Source organism: Hippocampus zosterae, chromosome 7 (genome assembly GCF_025434085.1).
Source record: "Hippocampus zosterae strain Florida chromosome 7, ASM2543408v3, whole genome shotgun sequence".
In the NCBI taxonomy this organism is placed as follows: Eukaryota; Metazoa; Chordata; class Actinopteri; order Syngnathiformes; family Syngnathidae; genus Hippocampus; species Hippocampus zosterae.
In genome coordinates, this window is record NC_067457.1 from 12,465,178 (window position 1) to 12,478,000 (window position 12,823).

The window sequence follows — 12,823 nt, forward strand, 5'->3', positions numbered from 1 at the left end:
CACAGCTCTCATTTTTTCAACAAACTCAGGTGTGTCTTTGTCCGTCTCCTTCCCTTCTTTTCTTCCGGTCAACTCGAGAGGCGTTCATGACCGCCTCCGAAAAACCCAGTGGCATTTCCTTTTTCGTCGCTCCAAGAATACAATCAGATAAGATCCATCCATCCAATTTCCGAACCGCTTAATCCTCACTCGGGTCACGGGGGCTGCTGGAGCCTATCCCAGCCGTCTTCGGGCAGGAGGCGGAGGACACCCTGAACCGGTTGCCAGCCAATCGCAGGGCACACAGAGACGAACAACCATGCACGCTCACACTCACACCTAGGGACAATTTAATGCGTTCAATCAGCCTGCCATGCATGTTTTTGGAATGTGGGAGGAAACCGGAGCACCCAGAGAAAACGCAGGCCCGTGGAGAACATGCAAACTCTACACAGGGAGGCCGGAGCTGGAATTGAACCTCTGCACTATGAGGTTGACGCGCTAACCAGTAGGCCACCAATATATAATAATCCACAAAATAAAACACATGAAAGATAAATAAATGACTGTCTGAAATATGGTATTCAGATTTTTAAAAAATAATAATAAATACAGTATGGCAGGATAATTTAGCCATCCATCCATCCACTTTCCGATCTGCTTATCCTCACAAAGGTCGCGGGGATGCTGGAGCTTATCCCAGCCGACACTCACACCTAGGGACAATTTAGAGTGTTCCACTCACTTGCCATGCATGTTTTTGGAATGTAGGAGGAAACCGGAGTACCCGGAGAAAACCCAGGCCGGCCTGGGGAGAACATGCATACTCTACACAGGTACCGGTACCTCTCACTGTGAAGCCGACGTGCTAACCACTGGACTCCCGGGCCGCCATCAGATAAGATAAAATAAGAAAAGCTTTAATAGTCTCACAATGGAGAAATTCCCACTTCACAGCAGCAAAGTTATGAGAGGAAGAAGTAGAAGAACAAAATAAATAGGAGCTGCTGGAAAGGCAGCCGCTCTCGCGGTGCCATCTTGAAGTCAAAATAACACAAGATGTCAGTCGTAGTTATTTATTCCTTTGTGTATTCACAAATGTTGAAATCACAACATAAATTCTATAGGGCTGGGCAATAGATGTATAATAATAATAATGTATAATAATTTTGTTGTATCCTCGCTTGCTTTTCAGTGTTGATATATTATTTTCAATTTTTGTCGTTTCATTGAAGTAATCATTCGTTTAAGTTTATTCTCGAATCGAACGGAAGAAAGCATGGAGATAGACAAAGACGTACCTGTATTTATAGTTATAACATATAAGTTATAACATTGGAAGCATGTCTCCAGGAAGGAGCCATCTTGGAGTCGACCTTCTACCGTAATGACCATGCAAAAGACGCACCGGATTTTCACGCGCTCGGTGAGCTTTTAAGAAAATGTAAGACTTTTTGGTGCGCCCAATAGTGCGGAAAATACGGTGTGTGTGTGTGTGTGTGTGTGTGTGATATACCAGATATACCACACCAGACAAGACACAAGGTGAAGGTTGTGCAAAGAGGCACCTGAGACGATCCAACACATAACTGCAGGGTGTAAGATGCTGGCAGGGAAAGCCTACATGGAACGCCATAACCAGGTGGCTGGCATAGTCTACCGAAAACATCTGTGCGGAGTATGGACTGGAAACCCCAAGGTCAAAATGGGAAACACCTCCGAAGGTGGTGGAGAATGACAGAGCGAAGATCATGTGGGACTTCCAGATCCAGACTGACAAGATGGTAATGGCGAACCAACCAGATATCGTGATCATAGATAAAGGGCAGAGGAAAGCCGTTGTAGTGGATTTAGTGGTCCCAAGTGATGGAAACATCAGGAAGAAGGAACATGAGAAACTCGAGAAATACCAAGGGCTCAGAGAGGAGCTGGAGAGAGCCTGGAAGGTAAAGGTGACAGTCGTGCCTGTGGTGGTCGGAGCACTCGGGGCAGTGACCCCCAAACTAGATGAGTGGTTGCAACAGATCCCGGGAGCAACATCGGACATCTCAGTCCAGAAATGTGCAGTGCTGGGAACAGCAAGGATACTGCGCAGAACCCTCACGCTTCCTGGCCTCTGGTAGAGGACCCGAGCTGAATGAGGGACGGACACCACCCGAGGGGTGAGATGAGGATTTAAAAAAAAAAAATATATATATATATATATGAATGTATATATATATATGTTTGTATGTATGTGCAGCCCGGTACTCCAGTGATTAGCACGTCGACTTCACAGTGCAGACGTACCGGGTTCAATTCCAGCTCCGGCCTCCCTGTGTGGAGTTTGCATGTTCTCCCCGGGCCAGCATGGGTTTTTTCCGGGTACTCCGGTTTCCTCCCACATTCCAAAAAAAACATTCATGGCAGGCTGATTGAACTCTCTAAAATTGTCCCTAGTTGTGAATGTGAGCGTGGATGGTTGTTTGTCTCTGTGTGCCCTGCAATTGGCTGGCAACCGATTCAGGGTTTCCCCCGCCTACTGCCCGGAGACAGCTGGGATGGGCTCTAGCACCCCCCGCGACCCTAATGAGGATCAAGCGGTTCGGAAAATGGATGGATGGATGTATGTATGTATGTATGTATATGTGTGTGTGTGTGTGTGTGTGTGTGTGTGTGTGTGTGTGTGTGTGTGTGTGTGTGTGTGTGTGCGCGTGTTCTTCTGCATGTATCGTGAGAATGACAAAGGGCAGAGCATGTGATGGAGAGTGTGTGAGAGCGACTACTCATATCGAAGAAACATGTTTGTCAATCATCTAAGAGTTGCTTTTTTTTAACTGCCATGTGCTTCTATCTGCATTTTTTTTCTATAATCGTAAAACACTATGAGCAATATTGTCAAAAAATAGTTGACATTGCATCTATTCTATAAAATACATTCAGAGCAAGTTGTTGCCTAATATGACTGAGTGAATATCATTCATCTTCCGAGCCGCTTGATCCTCACTAGGGTCGCGGGGGGTGCTGGAGCCTATCCCAGCCGTCTTCGGGCAGTAGGCGGGGGACACCCTGAATCGGTTGCCAGCCAATCGCAGGGCACACAGAAACAAACAACCATTCGCACTCACACTCACACCTAGGGACAATTTAGAGTGTTCAATCAGCCTGCCACGCATGTTTTTGGAATGTGGGAGGAAACCGGAGCACCCGGAGAAAACCCACGCAGGCTCGGGGAGAACATGCAAACTCCCCACAGGGAGGCCGGAGCTGGAATCGAACCCGGTACCTCTGCACTGTGAAGCCCACGTGCTAACCACTGGACTACCGGGCCGCCCACTGAGTGAATAATTTAGTGATTTTTTTTTTTTTTTCATACAGAAGTGCTGCATGAGATTCAAAAGTCACTGGAAGGTGACCACGTTTAGGTACGTGACACATTACCTACTCCCATTACTTACCACAGGGCTGCAGACTCCCGTTTTTTTTTTTTTTTTTTTTTTTTTTTTTGATGAGCACAATGACACTGAACGAATCAAAAATCAACTTGACAGGTAAATACCCAAATTTCCACTCACAATATTTCTTATGAATGGGTGAAAGTGTGGATTAGATGTTTGTCAGCAACAACAAATATTCCAGAATTAAAAAATAAACTCTGTCATGTAATATTTTGTGTTTTGACTAGTTAAAAAAAAAGAATAATCATAAATTTCGGCTGTTATAAAGTACTGATATAAAATGAAACAATTTTTACCAATATGGCCCAGTCCGATTCGCCAATGTCATCGTGTCATGCTTAACCATTAGCAGTTGAACTTTGCACTTAATTTTCAACAAACACAAAAACTCCATAACCCGACACAATATTAGTTTTCCAGTATCGTTTTCCCACCGTTCCACAAGTATAATCCAATTTTGCACATAAAATGTTTGTTTCCCTTTGACAGTTAATGTGTGCGCTGTCGGGTTGTACCGTATTATCTGCACTATAAGGCACTTTAGAATATAAGACGTACCTTCAATGAATGGCCTATTTTAAAACGGTTTTCATATATAGTGCCCACTGCATTTTAAGGCGCATAGAATAGAAGCAACAATAGTGGCTGCGGTTATGCTACGCATCCACTAGATGGTGGTACGCTAAAGGGAATACAATACAATACAGCTGTGTTTATATAGAGCCTTCACAACAGCTGGTCACAAATACGGACATGAAACATCAATACAAATGGGATTACAAAAGAATAAATGAAAGACAAAAAGTTATGCAGACAATTGAGTCAACAAAAAGGCACACAGACCATACACTAGGGGCTACAATACTGAGAAGTTTTGCTTGTCTCCTTCTTCCTTTGTTTGGTCAGTAGTCAACTATGCTTTTGGTATTATCTTCGTTTCATGATAGCGGCGCGGAGCTCACAAAGTAGTTGTCTGTTTGAGTGTGTGTTGGTGAATGCACATGTCAATTAGTGTCGGGCAAAACCCATTTACGTTACAATTGGTTCCTGCTAATAATCATCAATGGATAGCATTGGAACACTAACAGGGAAACACTCAATGGAGAATATAAAGTGACGAGAACACCAAGTCAAGTCAACTTTATTGTCAAATATGCTCGATGTGCAACATACAGCACAGATGAAATTTCTTTCCTCTCAACCACAGTGCAACCACAGGAGCAAGAGGAGCCGCTGCGGGTAACCGCGCCAGCATCAACAGAACAGTTAACATAAAATAACAAAATTATACAACACAACACATAAGACACAGACAGTCAGGCAATCTTAACCACATTTTCTGCATACACGTTGTTGATTGAAGCAGTTCTAGATGAAAGAGGAGAGAATAAAGTGTCCTCACCAGTGGATCAGAGACGTCATGCTGAAAATGTGCACACGTCTGCTACAAGCTAACTTTGAAAGCAAACAAGAAGCTGTAGCGTCCATTGACGAAAAAAAAGAGATTGGCTCACATTTCCAGTTTGATGAAATTGCTCCTCATCTCCTCAATCTCCTCATCCTCAACTCCAGCAGCCATCCATCCAGCCACACCAATGCAGACTTTCCAACAGTGCTGGCATCGCCGCTGAACAAAATAGTGCTGTGAAAAATGCTGCTCATTACAGGTGCAAAAACACAAGCGTGCATATATGAGGCGCATCGGATTATAGGGCACACTCTCGGCTCGTGGGAAAATTGAATGCTTTTAGGTACTCCTTATAGTGCGGAAAAAAACGTAATCTAACCACCCACAAAAAAAAGAGTGAAAAGTCATACTTTTTTTTGTTTATCTTCAGATTGTTGGCCATCCGATCAGCTTGTTCCAGCAACGGCCTCGGCTTTCAGAACCACTATATTCGCTCTGTGACTGATAAACTCAAAGATTCTCAGGGCCCCCTTCTCATGTCTTGACCAAAATGTTCCGGAGTAGCATGTGCTCAGAGTGCCGGTTCAACAGAGGTCTCGCCTATTTTGAAGATAGAAGTTGAAGGAGCGCCACCACTTGCAGGGGATAACTATCAACTCGAAAACAACCATTTATTTCAATGCAATTTTTTTCGTCTTTTTGCAACTCCAGTGCCGGATTTTATCATACAGAAAACTTCAGTTTTCAGTGTCTCACAAACTGGACGCCTTGTTCGTCGTGATGACTTTTTAAAAATTGAATACTACTCGAACCTGTTTAAAAGGGACATGATCGTCAATTGACTTGCTTTGTTTTACTCTGCTGTCAGTGTCCAGTTCTGAATTGGAAATGAGAATGTGTTCTGAATTACTGAACTTGAATTACAAAAGAAAAGTTGAAATAAATTTGAGTGAGACTGGATAGTGCCCCCTCAAAAAAAAAAAAAAGCTGACTTCAGCTGGGTTTCGTAAAAGAGGGCGTTTTTGACAAAAGCGTGTCACACATGCTGCAAACTCTTTTAAACTGTGAAAGAAATGCATACATTTCCTTGAAATAGGAAAGCCTTAATCACTGGCAGCTAGTACACGTTAACTTAAATGCATTTGGTTTGTTGTTAAGGTTAATGGCTGCATTTTAAGACATCTCATATCTGGTTTTAATTGGTTTTATATTCTGGAGAATGAATTATGGCTGTGCATGGATCTCAACCATCATGATTTTTTTTTAAAATCATTACCACCTCGTGTTCATTTAGTGCAACTTGTCAAATGTCACAATGACAAAGCTGTAATGCAATTTACAGTGTTGTACTTGTCCGAATTTTTTATGGAGTTGGGAATTTGTCCTGTGTATTTTTCTTTCTTTTGTTGTTGTTTTTTTGACAAAATAACTTCTGTCCATGTATATTATAATTCATGAATGTGATTTGAAAGATATCGTAGTGCAATCTTGTTTAATGTATGTGACTTGATTTGTTGTACCTTTTGGGCCTTTCCTATGTGGGGTAAACTGATGTTTAGGTTGTACAATAATATTTTGGTAATTTGTTGCAAAATATTGGGTATCTTTCGAGAATATATTTTTGTAGTGACTTGATTCAGCCCATTTTTATTTTGTGACATCACCTTGCAGTTTTGTTGTGATTAATTATAGCATGCTTTCAACCCCTGACCTGCATTTGTTTTTTTGTTTTTTTTGATGCTCGCGGGAATCACTGGAGACTCTATCAGCTGTTTTTGGGCAGTAGGTGGAGTACACCCTGAACTGGTTGATAGCCAATCGCAGGGCATACATCAACAAACAACCGTTAGCAGTCACAATCATACCAACGGACAATTTAGAGTGTTCAAGTAACCTACCGTGCATGTTTTTGGAATGTGTGTGGACGTACAATAACAGTCAACCACTGTGGCCCCAAATTAGAAATAGTGCAATACAAACAATGGAGACGGTGATAAAATAATAATAATCTATTGTTTTTTTTAATGAAACAACCAGAGGGCGTGATAAGTTTTTACTCCAAGTGCCACCTCCTGTTTATTCTTTGGCCTTTGACTCAGCATGAGACTTGATTTTTAGTTTTACTGTTTTTGTGCTTTGTAGTGTCTTATTCATTTATTGTTGTATAAATTATTTTTGCTCCATGCACCACACTTTACATACAGCGGTGGTTTTAAGGTGCTCTATGAATACAGTGTAGTTGAGGTGAAAAAATTACAGAGTACATCGCCACATAAATCTGACAAGGTCTGAACAAAGATCGGTTGGAAAGTGGATCCCAAAAAGGCAGACTCACAAAAGTGCAAGACCGACAAAGTACAAACAAATCGCTGGCGACAAACAGCGAGGAAAGATAAAAATAACTCGTTCAAGTATTGAAGAGTTCAGTATACTTATGAAACAAAAAAGGCGATTTAGACCAAAGCGACTATGAGCAAAAGGTCTTGAAAATGGCACTTGGGAATAAACAGCCTTCAAGGTCATTAAGCTGACAAAGATAATCAGAAGTCAGAGTCCTTAAATAAACAGCAGCTTGATTGTTAACGAGACACAGGTGCACCAAAGGTCACGCCCAACACTCCAGCTGGTGTTAAAAACAAAAACATCACAAAATCAGCCGAGAGAATGGTAGGCCCATGAGGTTAAAAATATATTAATGAATATTTATAACATGAAAATGACATTGTTTCACGAGCAGTAGTGGATACACTAAAATGCATGCGAGAAAACATTTGTGCAAGTCCATTGCGCCAATTCGAAACCAAAATCTTTGTCCAACCTTAATTTCTCTCATCCAGCCTGTCACCAATGTTAGTTTGTTTACACAACAATGTGCTGAGTTACAATTTTTGGCTTTTGAGATATGATTCATCTGATTTAAGAGATGAGATTTTTTTTTTACGACAGTTGAAAACAGGACTGGCTCATTCGTCCAGGGAAACACGTTTAACAAAAGCAAAACATGAACATTGAGGTAATCTAGTTTTTTTATAGATATGCTGTATATCTCTGAGCAAATCTGAACTATATTCATTGAACACAACCAAAACGCCTTGAAAATCATCAATCACACAAATCGCAGAAAACAACAATTTGTTTCTTAAGAACCATAGCAAGCTGTTATCCAAAAGTGTCATGTTGATTACTTCAAATAATTCAATTGTTTTGTTTTTTTAATTCTCTAGCCAGCCAAAACTAAACAAAACCCAAACCTAATGACTCCCAAAATATTTGATAAATATCACCTCAGCAACAACATATGTGACTGCCCGTTGTGTAAAACCATATCACATTCTTCAAGGAGCTTACTTATCTGGGCTGTGTCACTTAGTATACACACTCCTTCCACTCTGCCTCTACCTTCGTCGTCCTCCACTTTTGGACTTCAACCTTTCTTATTGTGAAATTCGAAGCGACAACGGATCCTTGGCGTCATAGACTTCTAACTCCACGGCTCGAACAGGTTTGTACATATCTTTGTTTTGCTTGTTTTTTTGTTTTTGTTTTTTACCAATTACAAAAATGCGTTGGCCGAAAATGATGAAAAATAGACCTTTGTACCATCAGCCTATTTTAATTTAGATAAATGAATGAAATATGTCCTGCTTCCTCTGAAAGAGTGTAGCTCATTAGAACAGACATAAACCTTCAACCAAACAACGTAAATTTCAACATAAAATGACTAATTGTCAAAGATGGATTATTTTTTCACAAGAATTTCAATAGGAAGCGCCATGAAATGCTACGATCTTAAATTTGATTAGATTTGTCCTCAACCAACCGATTCGGCAAATTCATTTTCCATGTTCATCCTCCTGTCACGATTGAATGTAATCTAAATGTATTTCAAGAAAATTTCCTTTACACTCTGCTGTATTTCATTTTTGGGCATGACACCACCTTTAAATAATCCACACAGTGACATGGAAGACGCAACGATAGTTTGAGTTTATGCCGCATGTCAATGTGTTGATTTACCGTGTTATTTGAATGACATTTGGTGTTCCTCATTGAAAAGAGAAATTTGTGGGGCTAAATTATCCTGCCATACTGTATTTATTATTATTTTAAAAAAATCTGAATATCATATTTCAGACAGTCATTTGTTTATCTTTCATGTGTTTTATTTTGTGGATTATTATATATTGGTGGCCGAATGGTTAGCGTGTCTACCTCATAGTGCAGAGGTTCACTTCCAGCTCCGGCCTCCCTGTGTAGAGTTTGCATGTTCTCCCCAGGCCGGCCTGGGTTTTCTCCGGGTACTCCGGTTTCCTCCTACATTCCAAAAACATGCATGGCAAGTGAGTGGAACACTCTAAATTGTCCCTAGGTGTGAGTGTGAGCGCGGATGGTTGTTCGTCGATGTGTGCCCGGCGACTGGCTGACATACCCCCGCCTACTGCACGAAGACGGCTGGGATAAGCTCCAGAATCCCCGCGACCTTTGTGAGGATAAGCAGATCGGAAAGTGGATGGATGGATGGATTATGTATATATATTTAAAAACAACAACAACAACAACAGCAACTTCACAACACAGGCTGAGACTGAAAATTCACAGCAAAAAATGTTCATTCATTCATTCATCTTCCTAACCGCTTGATCCTCACTGGGGTCGCGGGGGGTGCTGGAGCCTATCCCAGCTGTCTCCGGGCAGTAGGCGGGGGACACCCTGAATCGGTTGCCAACCAATCGCAGGGCACACAGAGACGAACAACCATTCGCACTCACACTCACACCTAGGGACAATTTAGAGTGTTCAATCAGCCTGCCATGCATATTTTTGGAATGTGGGAGGAAACCGGAGCACCCGGAGAAAACCCACGCAGGCCCGGGGAGAACATGCAAACTCCACACAGGGAGGCCAGAGCTGGAATCGAACCCGGTACCTCTGCACTGTGAAGCCCACGTGCTAACCACTGGACTAGATTGGAAAATCAGTTTCAATTTAAAAGATGTGAGCGCCCATAGCAAGTACTACCGATAGATATAAAGGTGCTTCAAAAACAGTTTAGAGTATGAAACAGATAGAGAAACAAGTCTTTTAATTGTCACAGCTGAGTACGACACACCCTGCAAGGACTCACAAAGGCCTGGGTAGCCGTTATTTGGCGAATATCCAGCCGTCTTCCGATCTGCTTTGTCCTCACAAGGGTCAAGCCTATCCCAGCTGTCTTTGGGCAATAGGCGGGGGACACCCTGAACTGGTTGCCAGCCAATCGCAGGGCACACAGAGATGAACCACCATCTACGCTCTCACTCATACCGAGGGACAATTTAGAGTCTTCCATTAAACTGCCATGCATGTTTTGGGGAATGTGGGAGGAAACTGGAGTACCCGGAAGAACATGCAAACTTCACACAGGAAGGCCGCAGCTGGAATCACCAGTACCTCTGCCATGTGAGGTAGACGCGCTAACCACTCGACTACGGGGCTTCCGCATTTGGCGAATGGTCCAAAAAAAAAAACCAGTCAGCAACCATCCCCTCACCCGAAGGCAGGGCAAGGCTACGCTCTCATCCACCGAGATGAACACCGGCATAGCCCCCAGCCCCCTTTGCTCAGCACCTGTCACGAGGCGAAGCTGCTGCTTTCCGATGACTAATTTGGAATGGTGGAACAAACCAATAAAACATATGTGTATCTGAAAACTCGGCATAAATGAAACCACCCTGACTATTTGGACCTTTGGACTCTCATATCTTATTGTACAAAGGCCAGGCATGTGTGCGGGTGTGTCAGGACGACAATCCAAGCTGCTCATATGTATTCACTCATCTCAGGGGAGAGCTGAGTGAATACATCCGAGCAGAATGTCTGGACTGACATAGTCACACCAATTGATTTATCTGGTGAATTTGCTGGTATGTGAGGCGTCTGAATTGACTAAAACTGCCTACTGATTCTGTGCTTGTTTGTCTTTCTCTGTAGCTAATTCCAGACCTCTCCCCCACTCCCAAAAGAAAAAGACTTCAGTCTTTCTAACAATGGTAAGACAAAAAGGACAATTTCTGCTCTAAAAAAGTCAAATACGATTTGCTGATGTCCCCCCAATGTCTAACCTTACTCTCATTTTTGTCTGGTTTTATTTTATAAAATTATATTATATATTATAAGATTATTTTAATCTCATTTTTACTGGTAGGATGTGGGGATGTTGGAGATCCCTGCCGAACTGTCGGCAAGGTTTCGAAGGGCAGCAGGTGATCTTCAAGAAACGAAATCCAGAAAAGGATATTTGGACGGGTTGTAATTGCAGTGTACTTCATTCAAACAGGATATCGACACTCGGCAACAGTGAAAGAGGTTGCATCTCCGCAAGTAAAGGCAACACACAACCTCACTCTGCCTCAAGATGTAGACAGATACCCATTCTCTCACTACGCCAAGTCCATTCTAAAGGTCAGTAACACGGAAACACGCGCACACAAATGATTTACTTTTCAATACCTGAGATTTTTAATTCCTCTCGGCCCTGCTTGTGTGTTTGTTTGCCAAGCATTACGTCATCACCATCTTTTCCTCATTGTGAATTAATCATTTACTTGTTCTGGCATTTGATTTTCCTTTCCTTTTTTCTATTGGTTTGGCCCTATGATACTCGATCTGACCACAGCAGAACATTTCTCATGCTTAAGGAAAATGTGAATTCTTTGCAAGGTTTACCAAATTGCTGTTTCGAGGATATGGACTAAAGTGTTGCACAGCAACCCGTTTTTGCATCATGAGGAAATTTCCCCTAAATGAGTTATTGTGTCCCTTGCCCATCTGCATTGTAGCGTTGTTCAAGTCAAATGAAATCCTTTTTATTTGATGTAGAAATGTAATAAGAGCATTCAAGTCACAACAGTGATATGCAGAAACACAAAAAAAGTACAAGTACAAGTCAAGTACAAGTTTCTAACTCTTTGTGTAAAGCACACTCAGCCTAGGCTCTTCTACGAGTTCTCTCAAGACTGGTTGGACTCTCTTCCAATCTGGAGTTGCCTAAAGTGAGACACGCAGAGCAGGTGTGGGCATACTCATTGTGCCTCGGCTTAGTGCCTGTACATTGAGGTTCACACCAGTGAACAAGACAGTCATCCCCCGACATCTTCGGGTCGGGGGACTCGTCCTGACTTGTTTGTGCCTATGCACCAAACAGCAGCTCAGAGTACCCACCCTTTTTGGAGTCCTTGGAAGAGAGTGCTGGAGCGTGCTCCCTCTGGGGAAACCCTCATTCTGCTGGGGGACTTCAGTACTTCTGTGGGCAATGACGGTGAGACCTGGAAGAGCGTGATTTGGAGGTCCGGCCCCCTGATCACAACCCAAGTGGTGTTCTGCGGTTGAACTTCCGTGATTGTCACGGATTGTCCATCACGAGTACTGTGTTTAAACATAAGGGCCTTGGCCGCAGTTGAATACAATCCAATACATCTTTATTTATATAGCACTTTGACAACAACTCCAGCTGTAACGAAACGCTTTACAAAACATTTAACATAAAATCACAAAATAATATAACACAACACATAACATAAAACTCAGATGGTCATGCAATCTTAACGAATTAAAATGATTGACTTTGTGATCGCATCATCAGATTTGCAGCCGCATGTTTTGACAGCTTCGAGGAAATTCACCCAACCAGTCTACATGTGTTTTGTGGACTTGGAAAAGGTGGTCGACCATGTGCATCTGGGAGTTCTGTTCGAGGTGTTTTCGGGAATATACAGGCTGTTTAATCCCTGTGCCTCTGATGTTAGAGTTTGTTCGCATTGCCAGTAGTAAGTCGGATTTGTTTTCAGTGAGGCTGCTCTTTGTCACCAATTGTGTTCATAAATTTTCCAGACAGAATATCTAGGCACAGGTGAGGCATTGAGGGGTTATGGTTTGGTGGCCTCATAATTGCATCGCTGCTTTTTGCAGACGATGTGGTACTGGTGGCTTTATCAAAGAGCATTCTTAAAATCTCAATCGA

The 12,823-nt window shown here is 42.4% G+C and overlaps 2 protein-coding genes across 4 annotated transcripts in view; both read left to right on the forward strand.

Moving 5' to 3' along the window:
• Nucleotides 1-6,534, forward strand: part of LOC127604130 (LLGL scribble cell polarity complex component 2-like) — a 75,195-nt gene extending 68,661 nt beyond the window's left edge. For 2 of the 3 annotated variants that reach the window (XM_052071051.1, XM_052071052.1), the window contains 2 exons: nt 3,337-3,383; nt 5,255-6,534. In XM_052071051.1, the coding sequence (XP_051927011.1) occupies nt 3,337-3,383 (47 nt within the window). In that variant the 3' untranslated portion in view covers nt 5,255-6,534. The remainder of the gene's footprint in view (nt 1-3,336; nt 3,384-5,254) is intronic. The other variant, XM_052071050.1, reaches the window with a different exon arrangement.
• Nucleotides 6,535-7,817: 1,283 nt separating this feature from the next.
• The window catches only part of myo15b (myosin XVB), a 68,859-nt gene continuing 63,853 nt past the window's right edge, over nt 7,818-12,823 (forward strand). The window contains exons 1-4 of the mRNA XM_052070969.1: nt 7,818-8,326; nt 10,795-10,853; nt 11,009-11,066; nt 11,141-11,265. Of these exons, the coding sequence (XP_051926929.1) occupies nt 10,851-10,853; nt 11,009-11,066; nt 11,141-11,265 (186 nt within the window). The 5' untranslated portion in view covers nt 7,818-8,326; nt 10,795-10,850. The remainder of the gene's footprint in view (nt 8,327-10,794; nt 10,854-11,008; nt 11,067-11,140; nt 11,266-12,823) is intronic.